Raw genomic sequence first — 17471 nt, forward strand, 5'->3', positions numbered from 1 at the left:
TCACGATGAAGGGAAGTGACAACAGATAGGCACTGGATAAGAACTGTTCCTGAGGGGAGAGTCTTGTATTCCTTTCTTACGAAGGCGAGGAGAAGAGATTGTAAGTCACTGGTCAAAATGGACTATTAGCCACTAAATTTTCTATATGCTACAAGCCATTGTGCATCGGTGCTCAGTCACTCAGTCATGTCCAACCCTTTGCGACCATATGGACTGTAGCCGCCAGGCTCCTCTGTCCATGGGATTTTCCAGGCAAGAATACTGGAATTGGTTGCCATTTCCTATTCTGGGGGATCTTCCCAACCCTGGGATCGAACCTGCATCTCCAGCACTGGCAGGTGGATTCTTTACCACTGAGCTACCTGGGAAGCCCATAGGCCACTATTTCTCAAGTTAGAGGTTCGTTATCTGATGATTTGAAAGATAGTCGGTTATCTAATGGTTTGAAAACAGCATGTTTTTTTCAGTATAATAGAGTAGAACGGACCAGAAAAGTATAAAACAGAAACACCTGTTTTAAAATAAAGACAGACAAAATAAAATAAATGCCCACATGAAAAATAATAGCTTTCTAAAAAGCTACTAATGAAACTACAGCTCTTTATGCCGGGCAGTGTCTTATATATCACACAAATGCCACTGTGACATTCTTCTTAAAGTTTAATGTTGATGAACTAGTCTCATTTTCCTAGGCAATGGGACCCATGTAACTTATTATCTCTTTTCTGATCTGCCTGTCAGGAGGTTTATAAGTAAGTTTTTGCTTAATTACAGTACCTATTCTTATCTAGCTTTGGCTGATATAATAATATGTTCCCAATCTTTCATTCTTTGGCATTTGCTCATTTTCCCTTAAGTTTTATGGTATCTAGGTTTCCTTTCTTGCAATTTGTTTGAAGGTTAATAAATAAGAAATAGAAGTAGTTACTGATATAGGAAAAAAATAAAAAATGAATTAGAAAGGAGTTAGGGTCAAGAATCATTACCAAAATATTAAAAACCGGTATTTTTTTCTATTTAATTATTTTCAAGGGGCACGTATCATTACTTTTAAATTCTTAAAGCTATTTTTAATTAGTTTATGATGAATAACAGGCATCAGTGATTGCTAGAAAAGTGTGAGTTTTCCCATTTTTCTAGAAATCAGTGAACCAGTCAGAAGATGTGAGGGTGGGACTGCCCTGGGGGTCCAGTGGTTAAGACTCTGAATTCCCACTGCACAGGCCACAGGTTCAGTGCCTGGTCGGGAGCATAGAATAAATAAAAATACTCTACAAAACAAAAGGAAATATTTTTTTAAAAAAGGAGAAGATGCAAGGGTGGCATGCTTTATATTTGTGTTTGCTACACAGTGGGGGGAGGGTCTCACCCGGCTCCTTGAAAGAACTGTCCTCCTTTTGTAGTTTCAGTGCAAGTTAACATAGATGGAGAACTGTCAGCCAGATGGACTTATAAATTATTTGCTTAGAGTTTCTGGAGAGAGGGCGGGATTGTCTGTACAAGCCAAAGAAAGACTTCTAGTACTTCTTGAAATGTATTAATACTACGAAGTGTGAAAGTATTATTTGCTTCAGTCATGTCCGACTCTGTGCAACCCCATGGACTGTAGCTCGCCAGGCTCCTCTGTCCATGGGATTTCCCAGGCAAGAATACTGGAGTGAGTTGCCATTCCCTTAGCCAGGGGATGTTCCTAACCCAGGGATCGATCCCAGGTCTTCTGCATTGCAGGCGGAATCTTTACAGTCTGGGCCACCAGGGAGACTGTGAAGTATGGATGTGGTTAATTTCATTGGTGTGGTCTGAACAAGCCTGTTCTTGACCCTGCCTCCTCCTTTCTTGTCCAACAATGAGCGCAGTGGTGACCTTAGGGCACCAAGAGTGGAGAATGTAAGGTCCTGACGGTCCAGTGTGCGCGTGCCCTGTTGGTCCTTGCAGCTCCAGCACTGAGCACTGACTGGCTCCACAAGTGTGCAGGAACCGGTGTGCGCTGCCCCCACAGGTGCGTGGTGTGCGGATCCATAGACGTGATCGTGAGCCGGGATTACCAGAATCCATCAGACACTGGGCAAGTTCTCTGCAGGCAGTGGGTCAGTCTCCCACGTGCCTGTAAACCATCAACGTGGAATTCAGGCAACCAGTGCTCACTAAAGCACATCCCCAGTGTGAACCACAGTGGCACGCAGGAGTTCAGTGATGACACCTGACCTTCTTAGGTTTGATCCCACTAGATAAACTAACCCTGATGACTCTAGACTGGAAGGCAAGCCATGCCTGGAATATGAACACAGCATCAACTATCAGCCTTGCAAAATGAATATCTCCCTAAATGCCCCACTTCCACCCACCCCTCCACCCACCCCTTCCTTGCCAACATCTACACTTCCTTCTAATGGCTTCTGAAGAACACAATGAGAGCAACAAGGTGAGGTGGTAGGGAAGTGAGTTGGAATTCCAACTTTATCCTTTACTGATGATTCACTGGTGAACCCAATGTAATGGATATTTCCTAATCTCTCTGAACCTCAGGTTCCTCTTCAATGACATGGATTTCATATTGACCCCAAGGCTGTTGGGAAGTGAAGTGCGGTATATGTATGCACAGTGTCTAAATATGTCTCCCCTTTCTCTTTGAAAGTCAAAAACATACAGCCTGAGCCCCAAGACTCCATGTGATCTGGCTCACCCTCTCCCTCACCCTCCAGGCACCGGGTTTCCCCCCTGACTTTTCGGACAGCCCAAGCACATTGCTGCCCCAGGGTCTTTCATCTCTACTGCTGTTGCTTGTGGAGAAGGCAATGGCAAGCCACTCCAGTACTCTTGCCTAGAAAATCCCATGGATGGAGGAGCCTGGTAGGCTGCAGTCCATGGGGTCGCTACGAGTCGGACGCGACTGAGCGACTTCACTTTCCCTTTTCACTTTCATGCAATGGAGAAGGAAATGGCAACCCACTCCAGTGTTCTTGCCTGGAGAATCCCAGGGACGGCAGAGCCGGGTGGGCTGCCGTCTATGGGGTCGCATAGAGTAGGACACGACTGAAGTGACTTAGCAGCAGCAGCTGTTGTTTGAGGGCTTCCCTGGTGGCTCAGCAATAAAGAATCTGCCTGCAGTGCAGGAGCCACAGGAGACACGGGTTCAATCCTGGGTCAGGCAGATCTCCTGGAGGAAGGCATGGCAACTCACTCCAGTATTCTTGCCCAAAGAATCCCATGGACAACAGAGCCTGGCAGGTTATGATCCATAAGGTCTCAAAGAGTCAGACATGACTGAAGCAACTTAGCATACATGTATGCCGTTCTTGATCATTCTCCAGGTGTCCACGTGCCTGGTTCCTTCTTTGAAGGCAATCTTTTTTCAAACTCCTCCTCCCCAGCAACCTGATCACAAATATAGATGGATTCTACTTTGTAGCTAGAGGCCAGATTCTCGTCTCTAGTGGTCAAGTTTCTGTTCTTCGTGTGCTCTAGGAACGCCAGGCTGCTCTCAGCCAGTTGAAGGGTCCACGAGATGGGTGGATTAACAGGAAATTAGGTCCTCATTAGAGAAAATGAAACACAAGCTCCTTATAGCCCTCAGTGTCTCTGGCCCCCTACCCCAGTCCTGCCCCACAGTGGAAGTGGGCAGAGAAGAGACAGAGAAGCTGGACCAGACAGAGCCTGAGTCTGGTGTTTGGAACCCATCTCCCTGATCACACAGCCCCCTCCATCAGCCAGCAAAGAGGCCTAGGGTCCACCTAGAAGCAACTCAGAGAGCAGCCCAGGTGCCCAGAAAGGACCTGCTTAGGTTCCTGGCTCCCAAAATGATGGCGCCTGGCAGGCCACAGTGAAGGGGCGATTGGGCCCTGGATGCCCGGCAGCTGGGGCAGGTTTCTGATGTCCAATCCCAAGAGCAAAGCCCAGACAAGTTGTCTTGTCATCTTCTGGAGGAGCCCCCTCTTGTCCAAGATCCTCCCTCACCTGCCGTCTGCCTTTGGGGCTGAGATTTAACCTTGCTCGGCAGAAACTTCTGCCCTAGACCAGCATTCACGCGGTCCCGGAGTGTCTCTCCACATGTGCTCATGCAGTCCCAGATTCACACCCGCCTTCCAGTCCCCTGTGCCCACTGTTCATGCCAGTGAAGTGAGCACCTTCCCTGGCCCCTGCCACTCCACACCTCTCTCATGAATCACTGGAAACAAGACTCCAGACAGAATCCCCTTCTAGGCAGGGTCAAACCCACCAAACACACGTGTGTATTCAGTATCACCTGAAGATGCAGAAGGGTCATGCCCTGCTCCCCTAAACGCTGCCTCAATTTGCTTTTCCTCTTAAATAAGCTCCCAGAGAAAGACACGCCTGTGCTTCCCACGGTGCAAATGCCCTTCCTGGGGTGGATAAGGGCTGTGGGAGACTTCCTGAAATTGTGAGGATGCTCCAAGAGGCTAAAGCCAAGTTGCAGGGGGTGAGTCTGAACCTCTGTCCTCAGCAGACTGTTTCTGAATTAAACCTCAGCTGTTTGCTCATCCATTCAGATGTGCTAAACACCCCCTGACTTATAAGAAGGAGAAGATAAAGAGATTGGAATTGGTAATTCGTCAACAAAAAGCTGCTGCACCAATCCCCTGACTCTTGTCCTACCTCTTTTCTCCTTGTAGGACATGAGTGTCCAGGAAACCGCTCAGGTGTCCCTCGCCTTCCGAAGGTGAGAGCCACCCCAGGGTGAGAAGTTGCTGGTCTGGGTGCCCCAGCATCCAGGGGCACCCGTTGCTCCACAGACAAGCGTGGGACCCCTGAGCTTGGAGTCCCAGGACAGGGTGGTCTTGGGCTGAACAAAGGGCTTTCATGTCAGGGATCATAGACTGAAATTATGTCTGCCTGTCTAGCCAGCAGACAGGGATCTGCTCTGCGAAGCCCCCTCCGGGTTCACCCGGGGTCACCAATCTCAAGGGTAGGAATAGAGATGCCCTCTCCTTCACTCCCAGCTCCCTCTCCGTTCTACAAGATTCTGGATGCTCAAGACCAGGCCCATGCAAGGGAGACTCACCATGCAGCCCCGAGGTGGTGGCCATGGAGCGGGCGCACTGGACCCGAAACCCCGACTGTCCCGCGGCTGCGCTGGCGTCTGCACTGGCTTATTCAGCCGCCGGGCTAATTCCATCTCGGCTCAGCTCCGTCTGGACGTGCCCGCCCCTGCCTGCTGCTGCTGTCTCCTCCCCCATCCCTCGCTGGGCCACCCGGCTTCCTCAGGCTGCTGCGCCCAGGGCGCACCGGCCGCTAGTCGTGCCATGTGAAGAAAGAAGCGCGTTCCCGCCAGTGGGTTGAGTCTGGGTCACGCTCGGGTTAATGAAGCTGAGGGGCCAGACCGTAAGACTGCGGCTCTCCCTGCCCCGGGCGCTGCCTCCTAACCTGGTTCGGGTGTGAGCATTCAGCAGGATTATCTCTTGAACCGTCTGCCTGATTAGTTTCTAATCCCGCCCAGAAACCCTGCTTCCCGCCGCCCTGTCGCTGATCGCCTGGGTGGGGGTGGGTGCTTCCCCGCACACCTGCCTGCACTCTACCCGCCACCAACTGTCCCCCACCTTTCTAGAGACTAAAAGGAGCTGAAGTGGAGGAATCTCGCCCCAGGGACAGGAAGAGGGGCTGCAAGTGGTAAGGGGAGGGGCAGGTTTTAGAAAAGCTTCCCAGGGAGACCTTGGGACCAGTTGAGAAAACAGATGTTGAAAGCCCGATCCTAGGAAGAAAGAGGAGCTCAATCTCTCTGGAATGGCTTTGGTACTAGCCATGGGCAGGGGGATGGAAAAGAAGACCTCCAAAGGGCCATTCTGCATGATGAAATCTACAATTCCAAGATGCCCCTAAGGTAAGCGAGTGCATTAATATCAGGGACCCAGAAAATGAAAAGGTATTATGTTAACACATATGTCAAGTTGGCTCTGTATGACCACAGACTTTCCCATCTCCCATGCTGATAAGATGGGCTGGTGGGACTGCTCCCCACTTTATGCACGCATGTTCAGTCATGAAGTCATGTCCTACTCTTTTGGAATCCCATGGACTATAGTCCCTCAGGCTCCTTGATCCATGGGACTTTTCAGGCAAGAATATTGGAGTGGGTTGCCATTTCCTCCTCCAGGTGATCCTCTTGACCCAGGGATCAAACCTACGTCTCCTTCACTGAAGGTGGATTCTTTATTGCTGAGCTATTGGGGAAGCCCCTCCCTACTTTGTACATTATATCAGTTGATGATGAACCTGAGACAGTAAAGGGAGTCAGGAGCTGCGCAGAAGGAAAACCAGAAACAGCATGTGCCCACCCCAGCCCATCCCTGGCGGGCTATGTCTTGGCTTGCCAGGAATAATCAAGGCTGATATGGATACAGACATCCACTCCCTCAGCACCCTTCTCAGAGCCTTCCCCAAAGGAATGAGTTCTAATAACCGTTCTATGTTTTACTGCCTGTGTACCCATTTCACAGATGAGGAGACTGCAGTGTAAAGGTCAGGCCCCATATCTCTGAGGGCTGAGCTCACTCCAGAGTCTGTGCTCTAACACTTGGATCCTGGCTCCTTTCTCTCCCAGACACGCCCTTCACTCACTTCTGGGAACCCTTCCCTATGTGTTTCCAATGCCAGGAGGACTGGAAACATTTCTACCTTGGTTCATCTCTTCTCTCTCTGCACATACTCCCTGAGACTCTTCCTAAGACTCTCACTTTGGGGTACTGTCCCATCTGGTCTGAGGGTGACAAAACAGAGAGTCCTGGGAGAAGACTCTTGAGAGTCCCTTGGACCGCAAGAAGATCAAACCAGTCAATCCTAAAGGAAATCAACCCTGAATATTCTTTGGAAGGACTGATGCTGAAGCTGAAACTTCAATACTTAGGCCACCTGATGCGGAGCCAACTCATTAGAAAAGACCCTGATGCTGGGAAGGATTGAGGGCAGGAGGAGAAGGAGGTGACAGAGGGTGAGATGGTTGGATGGCATCACCAACTCAATGGACATGAGTTTGAGCAAACTCCAGGTGATGGTGAAGGACAGGGAAGCCTGGCGTGCTGCAGTCCATGGGGTCACAAAGGGTCAGACACAACTGAGCAACTGAACAGCAAGAGCTGGGACCAGAGGCAGATCCACCTTGGAACGCGTGCAGAGTGGGAGAGCTCCTGGTTCACATCCCACTATGTTTCTCCTTCAGCATCCTATTTACCCTGCTCCCTGATGTTTTTTTAAAATCAAAACATGCAATTTTTCAAGTTTAGCTTTTTCCTTGGTAGTGAATCGTCCTGTCAGTAAATACGAGGAGAACTCGGGCTATGGGAGCACTGGGAAATTGGCACCCCCTGTTGAAGAAGCAGCCTCCCACTGGGTTTCTCGGAGCCCCACGCCACCAACAGCACCTCGGTCCCGGGGTGGAGCATCAGGCGATCAGTCAGGAGAGAGACAGCTATTAATAGTTCTCTGGCCCCGGATCTGCTTTCCCACAGAGACCTTAGAGACTACTCAAAGTTGGAAGTGGGGTGATGATGGATAGAGGACGACAGCCTTTGAATTATTGAGCACTTATATAAAACTTCTCTCCATTCCTCCTTCCCTCTACCTGGCTAAAACTCCCCACCAACACAACTCAACGCAACTCATGCCATTTGCCTCCAACGTTATCTTCCCTGGAGGTTCTTATCCAGCAGAAGCAGAAAGGCCTAAAAATGCAGCCCTCCCTGGTTCCGGTGAGAACAAGGCTGAATCTGTCAGGACTAGATTCATGTGGCTCTGGTGGATCAGCCCGAGGGTTCTTGCCCAGGTGTCCAGGTCCTTGGGTTCTGAACCTGGCCTTGCCACCCAGCGGCTGTGTGACCTTGGGCAAGTCACTCAAGCTCTCTGAGCTACCTTCATCCTCGGTGAAGGGGCCTGAGACGGCAGTGGATGAGATGATGTCTAAATCCCTTCCAGCTTCATTGTCCAGGGCCTGCACTGAGTACAGTCTCTCTCTGGGGTGAAAAGGATCTGGTGTGAAAGCCTGGGCTCCCTCTCCACTCCCCAGCCCCCACCTCAGCACCCGGCTCAGAGCAGCCCAGCCATCTCAACCTGGATGAACCACCAGCCTTTGACGAGAGGATAGATTGGCCTTTATTGTGCACCCGGGAAGGTCCGGGAGTAGAGTGCGCATGCGCAGAACAGGGCTCGCGCCGAGCCTAGCGGGAGGCAGCGCGTGTCCGTGGCGGGCGGGCAGCGCGTCACGGCCTGCATTTCCTGGAGGAGCACTGGCATTGCAGGGCGTTGAGGATCACGTGGTGGATGATGGAGCCGTTGGTGCAGCGCAGGGGCACTGACAGGGGCTCCGTGCGCGTGGGCGAGCAGCAGGAACACTGGTCCTGCACGTCGTCCGTTTCGATGGAGTACAGGGCTTTGCTGGTGCATCTTCCCTGCAGCGGGAAAGAGAGAGGCAGCGACGCAGGTGATAGAGAGTCCCAGGGTGGGGAGGGCTCTGGGGCAGCCCGCTTCCTGCACCTGCCCTCCTCCAGGCCTGGCCTCGGCCAGAGGAACCCAGGCCAGCCAGGCAGTGTGTCTGAAAGGCCTCCCCTAACTGGAACTCTCACACCCAGCCCTGTAGCTGCAATTGCTATGCATGTTTGATGGATCTCCGGGGAGGGCAGCTCCCGTGTTCCATAAGTAACCCTCCATTCTCTTCAAAGGAAGCTTTGAATCATTGCTGATTTTTCTTAATCTTCTGGGGTCAAAAGTTCTCAGTTAACTTCAATAAAACATTTGCTTTCAAAAGGGAAAAAATGTTCCTAGTTTCTTTCACATCTCCTCCCTGTGAACTTCCCAGATCTTTTCACAATGTATCTAAAGAGAGGTGTTCGAATGAAGAGACCTGTCCTCTGAACAGAGGACCCCTTACTTGGCAGTAGTGAATGTCCACTTCGTCTTCAGATTTGCAGTCTCCCACCTTGATGGACTTCACCCTGGCTGTGATGTCCTTGCACTCAGGCTCCTCACCTACAGGGCAAGTGAGAGATGGGACCTGTTATCCTGCATGTGTGCTGAGTTGCTCAGTTGTGTCCAACTCTGTGACCCCATGGACTACAGCCTGCCAGGCTCCTCTGTTCATGGAGTTTTCCAGGCAAGAATAGTGGATAGGGTTGCCAGTTTCTTCTCCAGAGGATTTTCCCCACCCAGGGATCGAAACTGCGTCTCCTCTGTCTCCAGCATTGCAGGCGGATTCCCACCGGGGAAGCCTGCTTATACTATACCCAGAAGTGAACAGGCAATGAGTATCCAATAAATACAATTAATATCTGTCCATCCCTACAAATGTCATTGTCTCCCTGGGCACTGAGAAGATCCTTGCGGCCCCTATGGAATCTTTTGCTTTGAGTATAGCCATCTCCTGGTTGCAGGCATGGGTTTCCTTACCACACAGGGGTTAACAGAATTCAGCTTTGAATCTCTCCCTGCACCACTGATAATTCTAGGATTCAGTGTCAGCTCACCATTGCCTGTCCAAACACTGGGAGTTTTCCATTCCTGGATGGCTCCAAATCTAATTCAACTTTAAATACATATTAGCCAGACTCCCAATTTCCAAATAATTTCATTTGAAAGCAAAAGCCTGCCAACCACATTAAGAGGGTGAATGAGGAAAACATATTGAAGCCAACACACAGTAGATTTAAATCCCCGAGCCTGGCTTATTTTCTTTATGGAGGGTTCCCGTCTCCTGAAAGCACTGAAGCCTCCGTTTGGCCTCATTGCTGCTGCTACTGCTAAGTCGCTTCAGTCGTGTCCAACTCTGTGCGACCCCATAGACGGCAGCCCACCAGGCTCCCCCGTCCCTGGGATTCTCCAGGCAAGAACACTGGAGTGGGTTGCCATTTCCTTCTCCAATGCATGAAAGTGAAAAGTGAAAGTGAAGTTGCTCAGTCGTGTCCGACTCTTAGGGACCCCATGGACTGCAGCCTACCAGGCTCCTCCGTCCGTGGGATTTTCCAGGCGAGAATACTGGAGTGGGGTGCCAGTGCCTTCTCCGGCCTCATTGCTAGTTTTGCAGATAACAGCCTTGGCCAGATTGCCCCTGCAGCACACCTAGAGAAAAATGCGTCTCTTCCTGGATGGTTTCCTGATCTCAGCCATGCAGACAGGAATCACAGAGAGATATGCTCTCAGAGCGTGTCCCCTCAGTCTGCAGCTTGGTTACAGCAAGTCCAGGGACTGTCAGAGTGAGCCATCAGGAGAAGAACAAATGACTGACTACTGAAGGTATTCATGTTTTCACTCTTTCTTTCTTTTCCCCAGGGGCTTCCCTGGTGGCTCAGATGGTAAAGAATCCGCCTGCAATGCAGGAAACCAGGTTCGATCCCTGGGTCAGAAAGATCCCCTAGAGAAGGGAATGGCTACCCACTCCAGTATTCTTGCCTAGAGAATTACATGGACAGCGGAGCCTGGTGGGCTATAGTCCATGGGGTTGCAAACAGTCAGACACAACTGAGCAACTCTTTGCTTTCTCTACCTCCAAATAAACATGGGAACATGGATCCAGGAATCCAAAAACAAACAAACAAACAAACAAAAAAAGCTAAGTAACTAAACTAAAAAACAAAGAATATTAGTCCAGGCAAGTAATTCTATACCCAGAGTATACAGCACTAACTTTGGGATTCTGAGAAGTACATGTGCTCATGGAAACAAGAACATGCGGTGAGATGCTTTCTGATGAGCAGACTGGAGCTCCGTCTCCAAAGCTGCTGCGGTAACTACTGGGGGACCAACCCGTGCAACACAGTGCAAGGTCAGGAAAAGCCAAGGACTTCCCTGGTGGCCCAGTGGCAAAGAATCTGCCTGCCAACACAGGGGATACAGGCTCGATCCCTAGTCCAGGAAGATCCCACATGCCTCGGGGCGTCTAAGCCCATGCACCATGACTACGGAGCAAGTGCGCTCGAGAGCCCATGCTCAGCAACAAGAGAAGCCACCACAATGAGAAGCTTGTACACCGCAACTAAAGGTAGCCCCAGCCCTCCACAACTAGAGAAAGCCTGGCCACCGCAATGAAGACACAGTGCAGCCGAAAGTAAAATTACTTTTAAAAAAGAACAGGCAAGAGTGAAGGAGAGGAGATTAATAAAACTGGTTAATGAGACCAGCCTTATCAATCCTTAAGAAGACTGTGTTTCTCTGCAGCCCCACAGCCAGCTTCTTGCTTCCCCTTCTCTCTGGGATACTCAAAGAACAGAGGTGTATTGAGTGTCTCATCTGTTGAGATCATAAATCAAGGTGCCTTGTCTTCAAGGAGCTTCACTGGCAGAGAGATGACATTCTCTTGTGATAGGACTGTGACCAACCCAAGACCCGGTGAGGAGAAAGGCAAGTAAGAGGCTAATGATTGCCAGGAGTCTGGAAGAAGGAAGAAGAGACTGGTTTACAGGCATCTGAAAGGGGGCTTGAGTAGGGGGCAGTCCAAGGACATGCGAGGCAGGGTGGCAATCCCCTGCAGAATGGAATGCAATGACTGCGTTATCTTTCTAGAATAAAGTTCACTTTGAGGAACATCCCCTGGACTTAATCTGATGGGTTTCCAGGGACAGTCTATTGGTAACGTACTTACATGTGTCACAGCATGTGCCAGGAATTTTCATGATTTCCCCCTAAGAAAACAGCAAAGTCCCGAGTTAGGCACAAATAGTACATAGCAGACACTTTCTGTCATTCCAGGCCAAGTCCTGCCTCTGGACTCACAGCCCTGAGCCCAAGTCCCCAGAAGTGAATGGACTGTCCCATCACAAAGGTGAGCAGACTGACCACCCTGCCCGGTCAGGCTGAAACGGTCCTGATTATTCTGAATTCTCTTCCAGTTGAGAGTCTCCAGGACTGCCATTCCCAGGGGGGACCATCAATTAGTTTGGCCTCTCACCTCCCCATTCAAGGATCACAGATCCAATCTCCCCCAAGGGGAGGTATTTTCTTAGAGCATCATAGAGAGAGTTTCATCTCTCTATCAGGCTTTGATTTTGTAATTTTGTTGATTTTTAAACTAGGCTGGGGTTCTCCTTGAACACTGGGAATCATGGCAGAGCTGGACTGCCATTCAGAAGAACCTTCTTTTTTCAGTCAAAGATGGAACCAGTCGAGAGGAAAGCAGGGCCCGAGCTCCGACGGCTCACCCCCTCAGCCAGGCATTTGTGTTCATTGAAGGGCGGGCAGCTCATGACCCTCTTCTCCCAAATGAACTCTCCTCTCTTGTTGACTTTGCAGAAGTGACTATCACAGCCATCCTGGAGTGTCTCATCACGCTGAAAGGAAAGAGAAGACGTGCGCTGAGCACATCTGAAGGCAGCTTGGGTTTCAAAGCCACTTCAAATAGTGACCTTGACTCCCTGGAGTTGTTGAGACAACGTGGGAGACCATAGAACAAGAATGAGGCAGGTGCAGTCCAGTTTTGCAACCTGTTTACTGGGAACAAAGCTGTATGAAGGCAGGGAATCCCTAAACTCTTCTGACCACATAACAGCAAAAAGAATTAAGACACTGTGGAGGTAAACTGGCCAATCAATAGCTGAACTAGAGATGAGTGCCTCTGACGGAGAGATGAGTGAACTAGGTGCCTGTCTCACCAGCCCATCCTAACTTTCACAGATCGGCATCTCTGGCACCTGACCGCCTACCCAGTCTCAGAGATAATCAAGGCTGGAGAAAATCTTAGAGGTCGACCAACTCTCAATCATGGGGGCCCACACCAACTATCCCCTTATCGAGGAAAGTGATAAAATAACTAAATCAAAGAGAAAATCCTATACCTTCTAAAGATTATCCATCTTTTCTTTATAAAAAATCAGAAATAGGTATGAAAAGAAGTCAATATTGACCCAAACTTGGCCCCCTCTTTCTTGAAGAAAAGATCCCCAAGCAGGGAAGCAAACGGTGATCTGAGGGGACAGTCTTGACTTCCACTTGCCCCCACCTTCAGCATCAGGATCTGTCCGCCTCGTAGCTGAATGGTGCACGCCGTAGGCAGGCATCTCCCACAGCATTCGCCCGGGAGCTTCTCTTCCACGTAACCCTGGAACCAGGAGAAAATGCAGCCTCTGTGAACCTTCCCCGAAGACCCCGCTCATAAGTAAGCCCACTGTAAATGATTTCATCATACCCAGCCGCTCCAACCAGAAATCTAGGGGTCATCCTCATCCCTGCTCTCTTTTGCTCATCCCCTGCCTCGCCCCTCACCCACACATCACCAGATCTTGCCAAAAAACGAATCTTGAACTCATCCTCTGCTTGTCATTCCAAGGTCCTCTGTCATCACCTAGTCCACGCACTCATCATCCGCCACTGGACTTTGTCACAGCGGAAACTGTCTTCCTGCCTCCATCCCTTACCTTTACGGTAGGGGAAAAGGCTGTAGCTTCCAGACCACAGGATTTCACGGTTTTACAAAATTGCCCCCAAATCTGGGAGACCACACAGGGTAACCAACTTTTTATTTTTGCAAAGAATTTTCAAACATGTTAAGCAAATAAGAAGCAAAAAGCGATATCATCAGTTGTCTCATCATTGCATTAAAATTAAAGCTCTTTCACCTTTCCCCACCATGCCAAAAGGGGCTTCCCTGGTGGCTCAGACAGCAAAGAATCTGCCTGCCATGCGGGAGAACCACGTCCCTGGGTCAGGAAGATCCCTTGGAGAAGGGAATGGCAACCCACTCCAATATTCTCGCCTGGCGCATTCCATGGACAGAGGAGCCTGGTGGGCTACACTCCATGGGGTCGCAAAGAGTCGGACACGACTGAACAACTAACACTTTCACATCATGCCAAAAGAAAAAAAAAAAAAAAACAGGAAGAACAAAACTTAGTAAAACTTTAAAAGAATACATTTAGCTATGTGAAAGCCAATGACGGTGTCATTTTTTCATTTTGCTACATTTATTAATGACCACTTAGAGATTCATTCCTTGGGGTCCTGAGGTTTTTCTGCTGTGAATCTCTAGCAGGTCAGTCTGGAGTCCCAGGCAGAAGACCTGGATGTCTCACAGGGCTCCTATGTTGATTGCACAGAGACTGAAGGGTCCTAACCAGCAAGGAGGTGAGGAGTCTGTGAGTGTGCACTGAACCCATCAGGGAGGCTGTAGAGAAAGCCAGTGAGGACTGAGCTTCCAGCAGAACAGGGCGACTGGATGGGCCCCGGCTACACACACATGCTTGGAAGGACACTGCTGACGTTTGAGGCCATGGGGTGAGCTTTAGCTGTGTTTTCAAAATCACATGATTCCTGAAGGTGTGGACTGTGATGAATGGGAGAGGAAGAGAGAGATGGGAAAAACAGCATGAATGCATGCAACTGGTTATTATCAGAACGAGGAAATAAAATGGGGTTGACGTCAGACAGGATTTCATAGGAGCCTGGATTGGGGCATTTTCTAGTGAGTGCTAGAAGAGACTAGGAAATACCCTCTACTCAGCCCAAAATCTTTACAGGAGACATGAGGGATGGGGGACAATGGAGGAGGGGGTTGCAAAATGAAGAGATGAGGCTGTGGAGGCTCCATCCTCACCCCAGAGGGGCCAAGCGCATGGTGAAGCCAAGGACAAGGAAAGATGGGGGGCGTTGTGGGAGGGAAAAGGGACAGGAGGAGGTGGAGGACGGGGTGGGAGATGAGAGGAGAGGGCAGTGATTTCAGAGGAGCAGTGGACTGGGGAAGGAGGGAGGGGAGGGGAGGGAGCAGGCTGACCTCACCCGCAGGAGAGAGAAGAGACCCTGAGAGGCGAGAACACAGCTGCACGGGTGACAGGCGTGTCTGAGCGCCGCTGGGCTTCCGGCCACTGCTGACCGGACACCCACTGCACAGCCAGCAGGTGGACCAGGAGGAGGGCAGAGCGGACCGGGCTTTCGCTGGAGCATCCAATCAGGAAGGGCCAGGCGTCCCACCAACCACAGAACTCACAGGTCAGAGCAGCCAATGAGCCCTGCTCCCCTGTCCAGGGATGCCCCCCAGGCTCTTCTCACAGGTGTCTCCCTGCCCTTTTCACAAACTGTGTCGGCCACTCGAGGACCCCAGTCCTATCTCCCCACTGCCCTTACTCTATTTTCCTTTTCTCACCCTCTTTTTAAACTTTTTTCTCTTGTGAATACATTTATTAACATCGGTCCTATGCCTGGTTTACAACTGATAATGAATAGTGAATATGGGCTTCCCAGGTGGCACTAGTTGTAAAGAAAACCCGCCTGCCAATGCGGGAGACATAAGACACACAGGTTCAACCCCTGGGTCGGGAAGATCCCCTGGAGGAGGGCATGGCAACCCACTCCAGTATTCTTGCCTGGAGAATCCCATGGACAGAGGAGCCTGGCGGGCTACAGTCCATGAGGTCGCAAAGAGTCAAACACAACTGAAGCAATTTAGCACATTCGCACAGTGATAATAAAATATTTTAAACCTTGCACTTGAAACTGTGTGGGTTATTTTCAAGTCTCCTTTGATATTGATTTCTAACATAATTCCACAGTGTTAAGAGAACAGAGTCTGTATGATTTCAATACCTTTAGACCATGAAATTTTTGCACCTTGTTTTATGTCCCTGGATATGTTCCAGTGTCTCCTGGTTTATAGTCTATGGGAACTTGAACAGAATTTTGTATCCTGCTGTTGTGTGAAAATTGCATAAAACTTAATTATGTTGAATTGGTTCATAGCGCTTTTCAGGTCTACTGTATCCTTCTACTTCTCTGTCTATTCATTCCAGTAATTTTTGAGAGTTTGATGTTGAAACTCCAACTAAAAGCCTTAATTTATCTACTTTTAAAAATAATTGCAATATCTAGTAGAACTATTTTTAAAAGCCTTTAAAAAAGAGAAACTACTTTTATTTTTTGAAAAGCCACTGCCCTTACTCTTGCTGATCTGCCAATCTGTCCCCATTCCCACTCCTGGGTGGTCACTGCTGAAGGTCAATCGAAGGTCATGCTCCTCCGGGAGGCCTTCTCAGTGTTCCCGGTCAGGGTCATGTCTCTTCCCCTTGCCTTCCTTTGTCTCTACCAGCAAAACCACCAACACAGACCATCGGCTGCTGGGCCCCTTGAGGCATAAGCATCGTCTCCCCTGGAGGAGACAGAGGGCCCATGTTTCTGGTGATGCTAACAGTCCCATCTGACATTTGCAGTTCAACCAGGCTGACCTAAACTTGACCCAGCACAGCTCCCCACGTGCAGGAGGCCTCCCGGAGGTCCAGGGAAGGATGCTGAGCGAGAAGGGGCATATGAGGCAGAGCTCAGCAAAGGCTGAAAGACACACCGCAGAGCTACTCTCTGGGATCTCAAGGGGGAGGAAGTGAGTTTACTGCCCTGTGTGTGTGTGTGTGTGTGTGTGTGTGTGTGTGTGATTTGCTTGGTCGCTCAGTTGTGTCTGCCTCTTTGCGACCCTATGGACTGTGGCCTTCCAGGCTCCTCTGTTCATGGGATTCTCCAGGCAAGAACACGGGTTGCCACTGCCTTCTCCAGGGGATCTTCCCCATCCAAGGATTAAAACCGCTATCTCCTGCACTGGGAGGCGGATTCTTTACCATCTGAGCCACCAGGGAAGCCCGCACTGCCCTGGGGAGATGCAATTTTGGAGAAGAGGAGGAGTACACAGACCAAAGTGAGCTGTGGATTTAAAAATATTTAGAAACCTATGTCTAGACTGGATTCTAAAACTGGGTATCTAAAAAAAAACAAAAAACAAAAAACTGGGTATCTATGGATACAGAGGAGGTGACTGTGCCATCCTCTGACCACCAGAGGGCGCAAGTAAAGAGCGTGCTCATCCCCTTGACCACTTCCTGCAGGACAGTGGGTGCGAACCTCTCTCTCCTGGCATTGATTGTAATTCCAACGACATTCAGGTGAAGGGGTGCCACAGACTTCAGACAGCATCATTCCTTCCTATGCTGCTGCTGCTGCTAAGTCACTTCAGTCGTGTCCGACTCTGTGCGACCCCACAGACGGCAGCCCTGGGATTCTCCAGGCAAGAACACTGGAGTGGGTTGCCATTTCCTTCTCCAATGCATGAAAGTGAAAAGTGAAAGTGAAGTCGCTCAGTCCAAATGTATCAGGGGAGTTGTCACACACACACACACACACACACACACACACACACACACTTGCGTTGGAAACCCTAAAACAACCGGGATTTTAAATTTTAAAAAAGTAAAAACACATATTTCGGTCCCTTCTTCCTAACTGAGGCAAGGATGTTCTCCTTGAGCCATTGTATCAGAAACAATGTGTATCCTATTCCCTTCATTCCCCATGTATGTTATTAAGCCCCTCCTTGAAGCCTCACACAGTGCCCAGGTGCAGAACACACCCTGTCCTCAAGAGTGCTGACCGCACGGGCTCCAGTGTTCCTCATCCCTCGCCCCATAGCCCCTCCCCTCTGACCACTGCACTGCTCCTCTGATGAGAGACTCCTCTCCAGGAACCGTCCAGCCCCTACCCACTGCTCCACCACCTAAAAGAGTGGTTAC

The 17471-nt window shown here is 49.9% G+C and overlaps 1 protein-coding gene across 1 annotated transcript in view; it reads right to left on the reverse strand.

Moving 5' to 3' along the window:
* Positions 1 to 8076: 8076 nt before the first annotated feature.
* VWF (von Willebrand factor) overlaps positions 8077 to 17471 on the reverse strand; it is a 122358-nt gene continuing 112963 nt past the window's right edge. Inside the window, exons 48-52 of the mRNA XM_006065776.4 lie at positions 12932 to 13030; positions 12135 to 12263; positions 11579 to 11618; positions 8876 to 8973; positions 8077 to 8396 (exon numbers count right to left, since the gene is read on the reverse strand). Of these exons, the coding sequence (XP_006065838.4) occupies positions 8208 to 8396; positions 8876 to 8973; positions 11579 to 11618; positions 12135 to 12263; positions 12932 to 13030 (555 nt within the window). The 3' untranslated portion in view covers positions 8077 to 8207. The remainder of the gene's footprint in view (positions 8397 to 8875; positions 8974 to 11578; positions 11619 to 12134; positions 12264 to 12931; positions 13031 to 17471) is intronic.

The sequence above is a fragment of the Bubalus bubalis genome, chromosome 4 (assembly GCF_019923935.1).
Source record: "Bubalus bubalis isolate 160015118507 breed Murrah chromosome 4, NDDB_SH_1, whole genome shotgun sequence".
In the NCBI taxonomy this organism is placed as follows: Eukaryota; Metazoa; Chordata; class Mammalia; order Artiodactyla; family Bovidae; genus Bubalus; species Bubalus bubalis.